General features: G+C 35.2%; 1 protein-coding gene across 5 annotated transcripts in view; it reads left to right on the forward strand.

Annotated features, from left to right (window-relative positions):
* MYO16 (myosin XVI) overlaps positions 1-15087 on the forward strand; it is a 359417-nt gene that overhangs the window by 181247 nt on the left and 163083 nt on the right. For all 5 annotated transcript variants that reach the window (XM_064708929.1, XM_064708944.1, XM_064708935.1 and 2 more), the window contains exons 10-12: positions 4781-4931; positions 10760-10870; positions 13621-13686. In XM_064708929.1, the coding sequence (XP_064564999.1) occupies positions 4781-4931; positions 10760-10870; positions 13621-13686 (328 nt within the window). The remainder of the gene's footprint in view (positions 1-4780; positions 4932-10759; positions 10871-13620; positions 13687-15087) is intronic.

Raw genomic sequence — 15087 nt, forward strand, 5'->3', positions numbered from 1 at the left:
CTTTTAGCAGTCTTAGGTTTAGACTTCCTCAGCCAGAGCTTTGCAGTACCCATCTATCAGTTCTGCTGTCAGTGCAGTGATGTATCAGCAGGCCAGACAACTATTCTGACATTGGAGTATTCTTGGAAGGCAAAATTATTGATGTATTTTTTCCCATGCATGTCTCAGCTATCACTACTGAATATGTAAAACTGTTGGTGAACCATACCACACAGAGTTCCATGTTACTCATAAATCCTCTAACCTTAATTTATAGTGGCTGAAAATCAGGTGTCATCTCAAAGTTAGTTATCTCAGCTCAATAGTATCATGCTTATAATTGTGAAACCCAAAACCTTTGCAGAGAGGTATTATTCCAAATGATAGTAGACATATTCTTAAGATACAGTCAATTATCCTCCAGAGTGGCTCTATGCTCTCTGTTAAAGAGGCAGCCTAGATTCCTGGTTCTAACATGTTTTTTCCAATATTGAAAACAAAGACTTTCATCCTTCATGCTCTGTTAAAGAGTCTGTAGAGAGATATGTACTATGCTAGTTTGAAGACAAATATCTGTGCTGTTCTTGTATACCAAACCAAGATTTTAGTGATGAAGAGGAGTGCGCAATAATAATCCACATATACCTTTGCTTTAGTATATATTGCAGCCATTCTTCATCAACTCTCTCAATGCAAAAAAGCAGTCTGAGGTGGAAAGTTTTGCAGTAGTTCCTAGTAATTCTATACTGTGGCCATATTGCTTTGGGACCATTTCTCAGAAGAAAACAGTATTCAAAAGCAGACTCAAAAATGATGAACAAACAATTATAAATAGCATGTGTTCTGTCAGCAAATCTAGTTTTGCTGGTTGAAATTTAAATTACAGCATTGATTTCTGGAATAATCCTGTAAAGAGGTGAATTGAAAGTCAGGAGAGGAAACAAAATTTAGTAGTCAGTATATTTGAAATATGCTGTTACCAAGCAAACCTGGCTTTCTGCATTGCACTCAATCTCATCAGTGAGGTGTGGATGGCACGGGGCAGGGTTGCAGTTATTTCTCTTTGTCACTCCTCTTGTCTTGCTCTTTTCTTGTGCTTTACACAGGCCCTCCACAAACTGCAACACCTTTGAGGCCATACCTGCTTCAGCATAGTTCCTTGGTCATAACTGATGAAGTAAAGTAGCTGAAGGACAGAATTTTAGTAATGTCATGAAGTTATTTGAAGGTTGACCATTGCAGCAAGCCTAAGGTCTGTGGTGGAAAGTTTTGCCAGTCTTAATTCTAATGGTTCCATCAAAAGAAAATTTGTTACTCCACTGGCAAAAATACCAGCACACAATTCATTAGTTGGCATAGCTTACAGTTCAGAACATTAAATTGGCTATATCTTTTTAAAAGTGACTTTATGCTCATGCTATGGTCACAATGATCACTGTACTTCTACTCCTGTACATCTGCCTGTAGAGCACAGATAGTGCATTCATCTAGGTAGTGATAATTAACAAAAAATAAAGAGCTTACTCTCAAAGTAATGCTAACTTAATCACATTGTATATTTTCTGCTGCATGTTTAAGTAAATATTAATTATAGTAATGATGTGTTCCAAAATCAGCTCAAGAATGTGAAATAAAATTGAAAGAGATGCTTTTCAAGACAGCAAAACAGAAGAGATTAAATTTTTTTTACATTTCCATTATTTTTTCTATGTAACCATTTATTTAGCACTTGCCTTTCAATTATTCTAGTGTTTTCAAACACTCTTCTAGTGTTTAATCTCTTCTGAAGGTTCTTTTATGTAACTTTAAGAAGTTTCAGAGATTATGTACTTTACAGGTGTCAGCTGGCTTAGAAATTGTTTGAAGCATCTCAGAATTGCCTGTGGAAGATTAGAGAAATTTTCTCCAAAAGCTATAAGCTCAATATTACTGCAGATTCTTCCTTGATATAATTCTGTTATCAAATTAGAAGGTGTCCAAGTGCTTCCAATATTGATGATAAAACTTCCATTTTTTTTATTATTGTCAGCTCTTGTTTCATATTACTTCTTTTTTTTTTCTTTTTAAATGACATGGTAGAGGATGGCAACTTATAGAAAAACATCTCACTTTATCTTAAAAAATTTCCAATAAAAATACAGTATATTTCAAATTAATTCCATACATGAAGGCTTCTTTGCATAAAAATTAAAATCACTGTTCTTCCATATAACATTGAATATTTTTTTCCAGTCAGATAGGCAGGTAGAAAGTCCTACCATGTTCAAATAATATTATCCTAGATGACACTTCTTCTTTTCTTATGTGCAACATTATTTTGGCATAAGTCTTCCTTTGTGGTTAATTATTTATTAATTATCCATTAATTTTCATAAAAGAAGACAGTTCATGCTAATCTACTTGCATATATTAACATAAAATCTTTCCTTGCTCTTTTCTATAGTTGAGCTTTCAGAGGCATTGCTTGACTTAATCTTTTAACTAGTAGAAATATTTTTCTAAAAAGCCAGTGTTTTCTGGAAACATTTTATTTTGTTTTATTTTTCATACTGTCTTCTTGAACCTGAGTTATAATGAACTGTTAGAGTAATTTTAATGTTTTTTTTTCACATAGTCATTCACTTTTTTGTTTTAATATGAATTTTATGTCATACTTTCCATCACACGAAGTCCTATTAATATCTCATAAATGTACATAATCCAAAGGCTATTCTTGTGTACATCATTACATGAAAAGTGCCTGTTAAATTGGGTTATTTTTGTCCTCTTAAGTTCAAAATGCATCTATCAAAACAGTAGGCACTCATTTACCCCCACAATTTTCTTTGATTTACAAGCTGCTTCTCTTTTGAGACACCTGAATGGTTAATTTGGTTGTGAAGAGTTTGTAGCTGAATTTCAAGATTTAAGAAACTGAATTTTCTAATGTGTGTTGTGTAGTTACCACAAAAGGGCAAGACTAAATGGGTAAGGTTCAGCTTCACAGCAAAAAAATCCTGGATTGTCACAATTTAAAAGAAATGTCACATGAATATTGAGAAAGATATAAGTGGCAGTGCTTTGGTTTTTGATACTTGAATTTTTACACTTTTCTTAAAATCTTTCTTTGTCTGTAATTAAAGAAATTTGAGCAGTTTTGGACAGTAGCATAAGGCTACTCAGAAGGAAAACTTCATATTTAATAATGTTTTGCTCAATTCTGAATCTGGGTAAAACGTGAATTAATATTTGTCATTTATGTTTGTGTCACAGTTGTTTAATTTCTTCTACAGTCTAATTACTACTATATCTTATTCTAATTGCCAACTTCTGCTCTGCAGTTCAAACTGAAAAAATGAGGGTATATCTTTTGTCCATGTGACATTTGGTAAATTTGTTACACAATTATCTATGGTAAATCTAAGCAGCAAATAGAAATTTTCATTTCCTATCCTCTAGATATTTTACATTTAAATGTCTGAAGCAAAATATCTTGAGGCAAAAATAACCATTTATATTTCACTATAAAATGTTTAAACTAATTCATTCAATATTTGCAGACTTACAGTTTCATGAAAGGCTTTGTTTGTCTATCTTTGATTCTGTGGGAAATTACTTTTTCTTATTTTTCAATTAATTCTGTCTAGAAGATGTTTTATACTTTATTTCTAAAATGATGGGTGTATATTTCAGTTCTGTTTCCAAGAGCAGCTCTTATCCCAAATTGCTATCAATGTTAGCTATGTGTATTTGAGTTAACTGTGTAATCATGATTTTTTAATAATCAGTGAATAAACTCAAGTAACTTAGAGTAAATATAAGATTTATTTTTGCTGAGTTTGGGCTTTATTCCACAGTGGAATGCACTATTCCCAGATTCCCATATTAAGTCCACATTTGCTTTCAAAGAAATTATGTACACATTTTGGCAAGGAGTTGATGTACACTGCTTGAGATTGTCTCATTTGCACTGTCAGAATCCAGACTATTATTTTTTAAGATATTTGTATTCTCGACTCATGCAGCTGATTCCTTGCTAATTCCTTGGATGTACAACTTAGAAAAATCATCCAAGATTTTGGCATTGTTGTTTTTCAGAAGTGTCATATTGTCTGAACTGCCAGTAGGAAAAACAAGTCCATGTGTAAAATAAGAATAGTTTTAACTCTTATGTGGATGAAGAGTAATGCACGTTGTTCAAGTAATTTCAGGAGTTTGCTATTTGCTTTCTTGTTTGTTTGGTTATTTTTACTTTAGCACAATTTCAGAGCAGCTTCCAGTCATAAAATGTATCTTAGATATTGCCAGATTAAAAGTAAGATTAAAAAATGATGGAATTTTTATTTATATTAATATTTTATTTATATTTATATTAATTTTTTATTTATATTATTTATTTTATATTAAGTTTAATAACTGCAATGGCAATATATGCATTGTTACATTTAAACATACTATTTTTCAAAATAGTATTGTGTAGTTTAACTGTGCTTTTTAAATTCAGTTGCAAAACTGGCTATTGATTTGCCAACCTATCGGTGTCAAAAGCAGACTCATGCATTTTCACTTTGGCTTGCTCAGTTCTGCTTCAGGAAGACATGCATAAAGGTGAATTTTTAATCAAAGTATGTTGCTCTGTGTCTTTGGGAACAGACCAGCCTGTGTGAACAGTTTATTTCTCACCAATTTGTTTTCAGTACTTGGACCAGGAGCTTGTGTTTGAGTCCAGAGCTGTATCTCAGTTCTGTGCTTGTGCCACCCACAATTTGATTGTCTGTCATCTTCAGTAGGAGTCTAATTGCTTTATTGATTCTCTTTGTAGCAATCCCCTGGCTTTACCGATTGCCAAGCAAGACAGTTTGCTGGAGAAAGATACCATGTTCAAAGATGCAGCTAAAGGCTTGTGTAAGCAGCAATCTCAAGACAGTGCATCTGAAAATATCACTGTGAACACCACAACCAAACTTGAGCAGGTATCAGTATGCTGTGTCTTGAAATTTTCATTAGTGCTTAGATCTGGAAGTTGTAAACTTAATGAAGCTGAAGACCATAGTATATTTTTCCCTCACCATAGAGCACTATCATTTGCATTATGGAGCCTTGACCACTCCCTGCAGTCTGTCTGTTTCCTCTGCAAATGGAACAGCTTCTTCCTGCCAGCTACTGGTCAGGGGCTGTGGGGAGGGCTCCGAGCCCTTCAAATTCCATTCATGGGTGACAACAGGGGAGGGACAACTGTTGGTGCTGCCCTGAGTGTCTGCTTGTCTCAAACTTCGAGTTACAAAAGAAACACAACCTGGGAGACTGAAAAAACAAAAAGAATGTCTAAGGAATATCAAGTTGCAGTAAGTGACTGTAATTCAAAGCTAGGAATTGCCAGATTTACAGCTGCAGTGTTAACTCCCTTCCTTGTGATAATGTATTAGATCATCAGCACTGATTATTTGGATACACTTTACAGTTTTCTCCACAGGAGGACAATCTCATTCAGTATATAGGATGAATGCAAAAGGAGACAATTATCTATTGCTTATAAATCTAGTATGTCCCAGGTTTGAATGTTTAGGACTTAATTTTTTGCGTTGTTCTTTGCGTTTGTTTTCAGTTTTGTTTTCTTTGGATTTGTTTATGGTACAAAGAGTTTGGGTTTTTTTCTGTTACATGCATTTGGGAAACACATATTCCAGAAATATTTAGCCATTTAAGAAAAAGCTACTTTAGGAACAAGGGATGGGGGAGGGTAGCATTTCCATTTAAAATAATTTAATGTGAATTTGAAGTATAACAAAGGAGCAAGATATTGGTTTGATTTAAGCCACGTTTGGTTCAAAGAAACTGCATCTCTGTCTTGGCAGAAGAATGCATGCTCCTCTGCTTTTTATTTGGATGTGTTTCAGAGGAATGGCTTGATCATACGAGATCAATCAGTGCATCCATATGTAAATGATATGAGTCAATCTGTGAAAGAACTTCAGCTTTGGAATCCTGTGGAGTGCTGGTTCCCTACCCAGTCGGCGGATACCACAGCATGTTTTGCACTTGGCTTACATCTTGTTTTCATGTCATGCAGTTTCTGATGTTGCTGACTGATGTGATTTGGTAGAAACTGCCTTTCCAAGGGACAAGCACTGCTGGTCAGAAAAGTGAATGCTTGAAACCCTTTAAGGAGGAATCCTCCTATAATTGTAGGAAAAGAGAGGGGAGTATTTAGCTTACAGTCTTGCCAAGACTATTGCTTGCTTCTAGATGTTCAACAGAAGTGTGTACAAGAACACAAATACTTTTTTTCTGCCTGAATAATTTTGATGTAAACCTCGCCAAAATTAATCAGGTTTTCATTATTGCTAAGCTAAACTTTTGCTTTATAGTTTGTGCACTAAAACATGCGCAGAAAGTGATAAGATTACCAGATTAATTTTCAGTCTTTCAGATGAAAATGAACAAACAGAAGTTTTTATGCTGATAGTTTCATTGCCCACCATGATCTTGAGTCTCTTCAGGGTCTCAGGGCAGATTTTCAAAAGCACTCCTGTTGTTTCACTGTTTACTACAGTGGAACCTCCCACAATAATTACAATTCAAAGACAAGAGAGCAAACTTAAAGCTGAAACTGTTTTAACTCTTTTATTTGAGAAATTGCTGCAGGAAACAGTCTGAAATTCTACTCTAATCTAGCTAGGAGTGTGTATCCTATGTTTTTTTAAGAGCAGAGTAAACTAGAAAATATCTGTAGTTGATGAATTTGGAGAAGTGCATGGATAGGAAGAGGCCTGTCTGAGAAATTGTCATTAGAAGGGGATAGGTTAGCAATAGTGCTATTTTAGTGAGTTTTAAAATGACTGGTTGCATTAGAAAAGAATTAATACAACTTTTCAGTTGGCAAGGGCTTAATGAGCTTTAGCTCTTGTGAAGGAAGTAAAGAGCCTCTAGATTTTTTCAAATTAAAATATGTAATATTTTTTCTTTTGATGTAATTGTGATCCTGGAAGTAGAGGGTTTGTATTCTCTACTGCTTGCCATTCTTTATAAGCTGTAGGTATATGTGTATCATATCTGTATTTGTCTTAATAATATTTAGACCTTAGTTTTCAAAGACAAAATTTTTCCATTTAACACTTTTTATTATTATTATTATTTTTTAATTTCGCAACTTGGGAAATAAAGCTTTTTTTTTAGTGCTGATAACAAAGGAAATCTTTGAACAACCCCTTCCTGCTGTTCCTGCCTTTTGGGTATCCTAATCTAAGGATTGTCTAATGAGTTGTCTTTTATTCTTAATAGTTGCATTCAAAGTACACTCAAAGTAATCATGTTCTGTTTAATTTTTCAGTAGGATATGTGGAGTCATTACTTGGATTTTATGTTCATATATTATTGAAATATATCAGGATCATATTTTGTATGCTTTATGTCAGAAACACCACACATTCTTAGGCAATGTGGCATGCAGATTAGCCCTTTATTGGGGGACAAAAAGAAAAACTTCATCCTAGCACATTTCAGACATGCATTTTTAATAGAAAAAGCCTGTAAGTTTTTTGGTCTGGAAGGAAATAACTATTCAAATTTATGTATAACTTCAGATGTCTTTAATTGCAAAAATGTTGAAAAAGAGCCTTAAAAAATATTATTTCCTTGGTAGATGTTTATTACTTGAAGTATAGGAGATGGGGATGAAGTGACTACTTCAATAAAGCCTTTTGGACCTTTCTTGGCTTGTATTAGCTTTTGTTTTTTTCCTGTTTAAAAGGTGTTCTTTGATCATCAGTAATGTCAAGATCTGTGCTGCCAAACAAAGAAGGCGGTATGAATAATTTTCAAAATTTTATCATATTCTCAATTTCTCTTCCTCTCATCTGGGAAAGATATTTTTTGATAACAGATTCAAGTTAATAGCTTGGAATTGAATTACATGCTTCATGCTGCAAATAAATATAAATTAAATATTTTATTTCTCTTAATTGAGTCTTCTTTAAAAAAATAAAATTGTCCTTTGGTTCTTGTTTATGTATTGTTGGCCACATGAACTGTGTGATAGAGTATCCCCTGATGCCCTTTAGATTGTTCCAGTGTGAATTATGACACAGACAAGGCTCAGCTGTGAATAATACAATATTACACATAAGAGCTGGGATTTATATATGTATTTCAGTGACACAAGTATGTAAAAAATATATTTAACTAAATAATATATATAACTATATAACTAGATATAGCTAATCTATGAACAGATTCTGAACATTGTTAAGTATGTAATTGAATAGAGTAAATAGAAATCTTCATTGTAAGCATTACAAAAATATAAAAAGGAATCACTCTCAGAGGCATGGTTATGTTGGAACTTCTGCTGTGTGTATGGCTATTTTTATTTTATGTCTCATAACATATACATCATGCAATTAAAATGACAGCCAGATAGATGCATTGAGCTAAAAAACACATCTGTATGCTCAAAAAAGTGGATGAGAACGGGAGCTTAAGGTGCCTATAAATAAGATATTAAAAATGTACATATCATTTAGTGTTAAGTCAAATCAATTGTTGAGTTTAAGGGATTTAGAGTTTTTTTATTTTTATGTGATTATTTGCTTACTGAACTATGGAATTTGATGCAATGAGTCAGGTAGAAAATGCTGAAACTCCAAATCCTAAACTTTGCAGAAAAATGTTGAAAATATTTTGATTTCGTTACTTGGAGTTTTACTGAGCACTTCACACTTCTAACCTTACTTACTGAATGAGCATTTTTGGCCATGCCTAGATTATGAAATAAATGCAAGCCAGTGTGTGTTTCCTGGCCTAGGGCTGTGTGGGATGAATCCATAGCCATCTGTAAGGCAAAATTTTTCTCCCTTCAGAGATGGGGCCATGTCCAAATGACCTATGGAAAAAGATTATTTTCATTTGACCTGATTGATACCCAGGTTTCATCTGCATGAGTGCTAGCTGATAGGAACCAGGAATGTACAAGGAAGTGTGCTAAAAAGTTCAGAAAACATGAAGAATCCCAGGGCAGTACTTTTATCCAAGCCTTGCTTTAATTTAAAAATACCTAGCAGAGTTTTAATCTTTGTAGAGATAGATTAAAAGAAGCTCATTCTATGGCACAGGTGTTCTGAGTTTTGATAGCACACAAGGGGGTGCAGTGAAGGCCACTGCCTTTTTTGTTCCTTCATGCCAGGTGAGCACACTATTAAGGAAAGAATGCCACAGATTTGTCTCTCTGCTCTCTCTCTAAAAGACACTTAAAAATATTCTTGGAATTCTTTGGGTTTTTTTTTTTTCTTCCTCTATTCCAATGTACATCATCAAAGACAAATTACAAAATGCAATTTAATTTTTTGTTTTGCCAAGTGGAATTCTTGTTTTCTAGTCAACTGTATGTCCGACTGCTATAATTAAAAACAAAAAGGGCAAGAAATGCCATTTTCTGTGTGACAGAGGGATCTTCATTCACTTCAATGGGGTGAGGAACAAACCTCTCAAATAGGTAGACAATAGGTGCCTTACACCTGAAAGGCACAGGTAGTGAAATCTGAGCATCAGTTTTTCTGAATTTGACCTTGAACCTATGGCAACTGAGCTGCAGCTTGGAAGTTCTGTGTCAGATCTGCAGTACTAAACACAAGTATCCATTGTCTTTGGGCTCTTCCCCATGGCAGAAGCAAGCTCCATGATCCCTCCAGTATCTCCCAGTCTGCTTCTGCCTCTGATCTTCTGTCAGTGACACAAGCTGAAGGTGCTGAGGTTTTCACCAAAACAGGGCAGTGCCTGCTTTTCTCTTGAGCCTTAACTTTAAGCAGAGCAATAGAAGAAAGAAGTTCTTATTTGTCCATTCTCAAAATAGGCTCTAAGTTATTATAGTAAACTCTAATAAACAAACAACTTAATTCTACTGCCATTCATGTAAGAATTTTCTGTTTCTGGGTATTTTGCTGACATAAAAAATGAATCAAACTGCATTTGAAGCGTAGACCATTATTTATAAGCACACTGCTTAATGTGTCAGTGTTTGTTTTGTCTTTAATCAAATTTCCATTATCACTGATTCTATTTTCTTCTGTCTCCCATTTTAAGTGTAGATCATTATTTATGAGCACACTGCCTAATGTAGCAGTGTTTATTTTGTCTTTAATCAAATTTCCATTATCACTGATTCTTTCTTCTCCTGTCTCAGTCTTTTGGATCTTTTTTGTTTCATTACATTTTTATTTACCCTTTCAGAGTTTATATTATTCACCCTAATTGCAGAAGTGTTAAACAATTCCACTCACCAGTTTTGGCTAAAGTGGACTCTTCTCATTATCTTATGGTTTCCCTAACAACACAGTTCCAATTTCTTACTAACTTGCTTCTCTTCTGCAAGAAAAATTCAAGTACAATTTCAAATCCCATATGATAAAGAGTGTTCTGAGAGCTTCGTTAAATACTGCAAGAAATACTTTACAAGTCCAGTAGCTAATTTCTTAATTTCTTCTGCTATAAACATTTAATGAAGAGAGCAGGAATATTGCATTTGATCCAAGAATCTTTATGGGTTTGAGAACTGCAAATTGTACTCTGGTATCTTCTGAAGAGCCCATCAGACTCATGCAGTTATACACCATAACATTGATATTAATTTTTATATTCTTCTCTTGATTAATGATGTGGATTTATTGGGAGTCACAGTTTATCAGTTTCCTAATGCATTTTTTCCCATAAATTCTGGTGGTCTTGGTTTATACTGTAGAGTTAGAATATTATGGTACAGAATGATTCACTGTGAAGTTACTTTATGTCTCTAATTTGTGTTTTCTAGATCAAGCTAATGCCTCCAGCTCCAAATGATGACCTGGCCTCTCTGAGTGAGCTAACAGACAGCAGCCTGCTTTACGAGATTCAGAAGCGTTTCAACAATAATCAGATATATGTGAGTTGCTATTCACCTATTAATAGTAAGATTTCAAAAAAGACCAAAGAGAGAACAGGAGAAATAGGATTGCTGTCATAATTACTGGACAGTAACCTGCTCCAAACTCATGCTTAGTTTTAAAAGGATGAGGGCATGTATGTGTGTGCAAGCCCTGCAATTCCTCAAGATGGAGCAGGAAAAGGAGAAATAAAAAATATAATATCACTTCAGTCAGGTTTGAATACAATTTATGTGTGTTTATTTCATAGAGGAAGTAAATTGGTAAACATTGAATGTATTTGTCATGAATGAGTGTTTTAAGGTCACTCAGATCCTGGTGTGGTTGGGGTGGGGGTGCGCCACCATGATTTGTAATCTTCCTTCTTACACCACCAAAAGAGCCTTCCATTTTCAATGCTATGTTAATTTAATAGAGCATGAGTACTGGAAATGTAAAAGAAATTTAGATCTAAAAAGTTAAGAATTCTGTATGGGAGATTTAATTATTCATTTCTTCCAGCATCAGTGAAATAATTATGTTGTAGTGTTATTTATCTAGATACCAAAAGAAATTTTTGTATCCCGGTCCATACCTTACCCATAATGTATTACTAACTTACTAAACAGCTGAGTGGAATGTAAATGTGAAATGAGTATATTATTTTTAAATTCATAAGTTGATTACACTATTTAGACTAAGGGAATATGGGGAATATAAGGGAATATGTTATGCTGCTGTGATGGGAACCTCAGTTTTAGGGGTTATGACATTCAATGGTAAAAAAATTCTGGGGTTTGGAGTCATGGATCAAATGCTAAAAAATACTCATTATATGAGTATTTATTTTTCTTTATCTCACTTTCAAAGATGCCAGATAACTTAAACTGAATTAATGAAGATCCACAGAGGAAGTATTTTATTTTAAGATGCTGAAGATTTCACCTGAAAGGATCTTGTACTCTGGAATTCTCTTAGCTTAATAGAATTTGTAGGCAGCAATCACTAGTGTTCTGCTCAACAGCAGCCACTGTGCTTGGTAGTGTCAGCTCCAGTGCTGAAGATGCTTGCATCTTGACTTGGTTCTTAGACTTAGAAGGAAAAGTCCTTGGGCTCCAATTCCCAGCCAAAGTCCTCATTACCACTAAACACTTCCTGCTTCATCTTCTTTTTTAGCTTTATAAAGTTTCATTCTGCCAGAAAACCCAACAGTGAACTCAAGGTGGGTGAGAGAAGGGAAATAAATTGATGCATTTTAGAAGAAAGCCAGTGCATTTCCTATGAAAGACAATATTTTCCACCTCCCCAAATCACGATTCATCTTGAAAAAGACAACGTGACTGGAACTGTTCACATGATGCTTTGCTGTCTGACCTCTTTAGAGACAGAAGTCTGGCAATTTTTGCATTCTAATAGCAGCAGCTATTTATGTGGAGTGAAAAGTATAGCAGCAAGAGTGGCCTACAATCTTACACTTAAGTGGACAGAATTGTAGAATGATTTGAGTTGAAAAGGACCTTTAAGATCATTTGGTTCCAACCCTCCAGCCATGGCCAGAGACATCTTCCAGTAGAAGATGTTGAGCTCAGGGCCCTATCCAGCCTATCCTTGAACATTTCCAGGCATGGGGCATCCTCTGGGAAACCTCTTCTAGTGCCTCAGCATTGTCACAGTAAAGATTTTTTTTCCTAGCCGCTATTCTAAATCTTTCCTTTCAGCTTAAAACCATTCCTCCTCATTCTGTCACTACAATCCCTGATAAAGTGTCACTCCCTATCTTTCCTGGAGGCCCCTTTAGGTACTGGAAGGTTGCTATAACTTCTCCCTGGAGCCTTCTGTCTCAACTTTCTCAGCCTGTCTTCACAGCAGAAGTGCTCCAGGCCTCTGATCATCTTTGTGGCCCTCATTTTGCCCTAGCAGATCCATGTCTTTCCTGTGCTGGGGCCCCAGAGCTGGATGCAGGGCTGCAGGTGGGCTCTCACCAGAGCAGAGCAGAGGGGCAGAATCCCCTCTTGCAGTGCCTGTGGTGCAGCCCAGGCCACAATTGGCTTTCTGGGCTGCAAGAGCACACTGCTGGCTCATGTCCAGCCTCTCATCCATCAATATCCCCAAATATGAAATAGAAAAATCTTGCAAACATGCAATCATTACATGATTTACTCTTTCTGATATGGTCAGGATAGCTTCTCTACATTCATGCTCATAAATTCCTATACACATATGCTTGCATAAAGACTTGCATGTGTATCAATTGCTCCATTTTACACCACAAGCAACATATTTTAATGTATTGGCTCTGTGAAGCATTTTTAAATTATGTCATCTATTCCATAAAAATCACTTGAGGAGCTTTTTTATGTGGTAGGCATGCCAGGAGTTAGACTTGATGATCCTTGAGGGTCCCTTCCAACTCAGGAGCTTCTGGGATTCTCTGACAATTTTTTTTTTAGTTTAGCAAGTGGTAAGCTACAAATTAACTTTAAAATAATCTCCCAATAATATATGTAGTGCAATTTTTCTCTGCATAATTTTCAGTTATGAAGAATTCAATTTTATTACAAAAAATACTAATTAATTCTGTTCAAAATGTAAATTTAGATCTCAAATTCAAACTGTGGAGTTAAAAGCTCAGAATTCATGAATTATGTTTAGCATGTTGTTAGCTAGATTTATGAGGCTTTGTTGAGAGTTCTTTTTGGAAGAAAGCCATTAACCTCCTGAAAAAATTAATTTGTTATTTAATAAAGCAATTATGCCTTCTTTTTTTCAGACCTACATTGGTGATATACTGTTACTTGTTAACCCGTTTAAAGAACTTCCTATTTATTCCACCATGGTAAGCATTCTCTTTTAAAAAGTTTGCAGATACTTTTTCACAATTCATATAGTTCATTTGACTGGTCAAACCCCTAAAATTAATTAATGTATATGCCCATTTTATAGGGGGGGCACCTCAGTTTTAATATTTTAGCAAAGCCTTAAAAATTTCTTCTAAGATACAGCTATTTTTTTCTGTATCTTTCTGGTAAGACAGCCGTTTTGATAACATTGTGAATGAGCAGGACCTCTTTTGGTTGATTAAAAATTGTTCCTGATGACCTTGGTGGTTTCTGCTGCTGTCAAACTTATAGAAAAAGATGCATACTTCATATAGTGGTTGTTTGAGTTCACACCCCTTGCCCAAAGCATGATTATGGAGATAACAACCTTGGATGGTGCACAAAGGCTCAAAATGTCTGTGCTCCCCACCAGGCTCCTCATCTGGGGCACTGCAGAGAGCAAAACGCTGAGCACCAGCTGAGCACTGCCCTGGGTCGGGCACAGGGATGGGGATTGTGCCAGGCACAGGAGCATTTGGGCAAGGGGATTGAGCCATGTGAAAACATCCTAGGGTTTTGATCTCTCCTTCATCTACACCCAGACATTTTAGAGATACAGCGTTGGTGCAACTTAATTTATCCTCCCCTCTTATCTTCTCATTGATGCACAGAGTTCACAGAGCTTAGCCTCCATGACAGGGAATGTCCAAATATGTCTATTTAACCTGCAGGAATTATAAAGTGTTAAAAATTTGGGAAGCAAAATGTAATTTATGGCGGTTTGCTGCATCATGTGGCTTGGTGTGTAACAGTAGTAAATCTGAGAGAAAGAAACACAGTGATATGCATGGTAGAAGCAGCAGATTCTAAGTAGGGAGTCTGAATTTATTTCTAGAAATGGAAATCATTCATCATCCCCAAGGTTTTAGATGATGGTATTTTTTCCTGGCACTGTGTATTTTATATTGGATACATGATTTTGTTCACCAAGAGAGAACTGTAAAGAGGAAGAGTTTACATATTAAAATGTTTCCTGAATGTTTGCTGCATCTTTACTTCTCTGTGATAGATCTATTTAATTAAGTTCATCATGAGACACTTTTTTGTCCTGTAATTGTTTGGGTCACCTTGGATATTAATTGCTTTCACTTCATCTTTGTAATCTCCACACTATTGTGCATTATGCAGCTATTTCCCAGATGATCAAGAAACCATGGCTGTAAAACCACTTTGTTTTTGAAATGCTCTAGTGTAGTGCAGCAGCTTAGCTGATGTTGTATTAAAGTCTCTGTTAGATGGTCTATGTGTTAAAGTAATAAAAAGTGATGAGCTCGATTCCTCACTAAATGCTGACATGCTATATGATGTGGCTCATTAGTTAGCATTTTTGTTTCAGGTATGTAGTTTGTTAGCTGTCA

Source organism: Zonotrichia leucophrys, chromosome 1 (genome assembly GCF_028769735.1).
Source record: "Zonotrichia leucophrys gambelii isolate GWCS_2022_RI chromosome 1, RI_Zleu_2.0, whole genome shotgun sequence".
NCBI lineage: Eukaryota > Metazoa > Chordata > Aves > Passeriformes > Passerellidae > Zonotrichia > Zonotrichia leucophrys.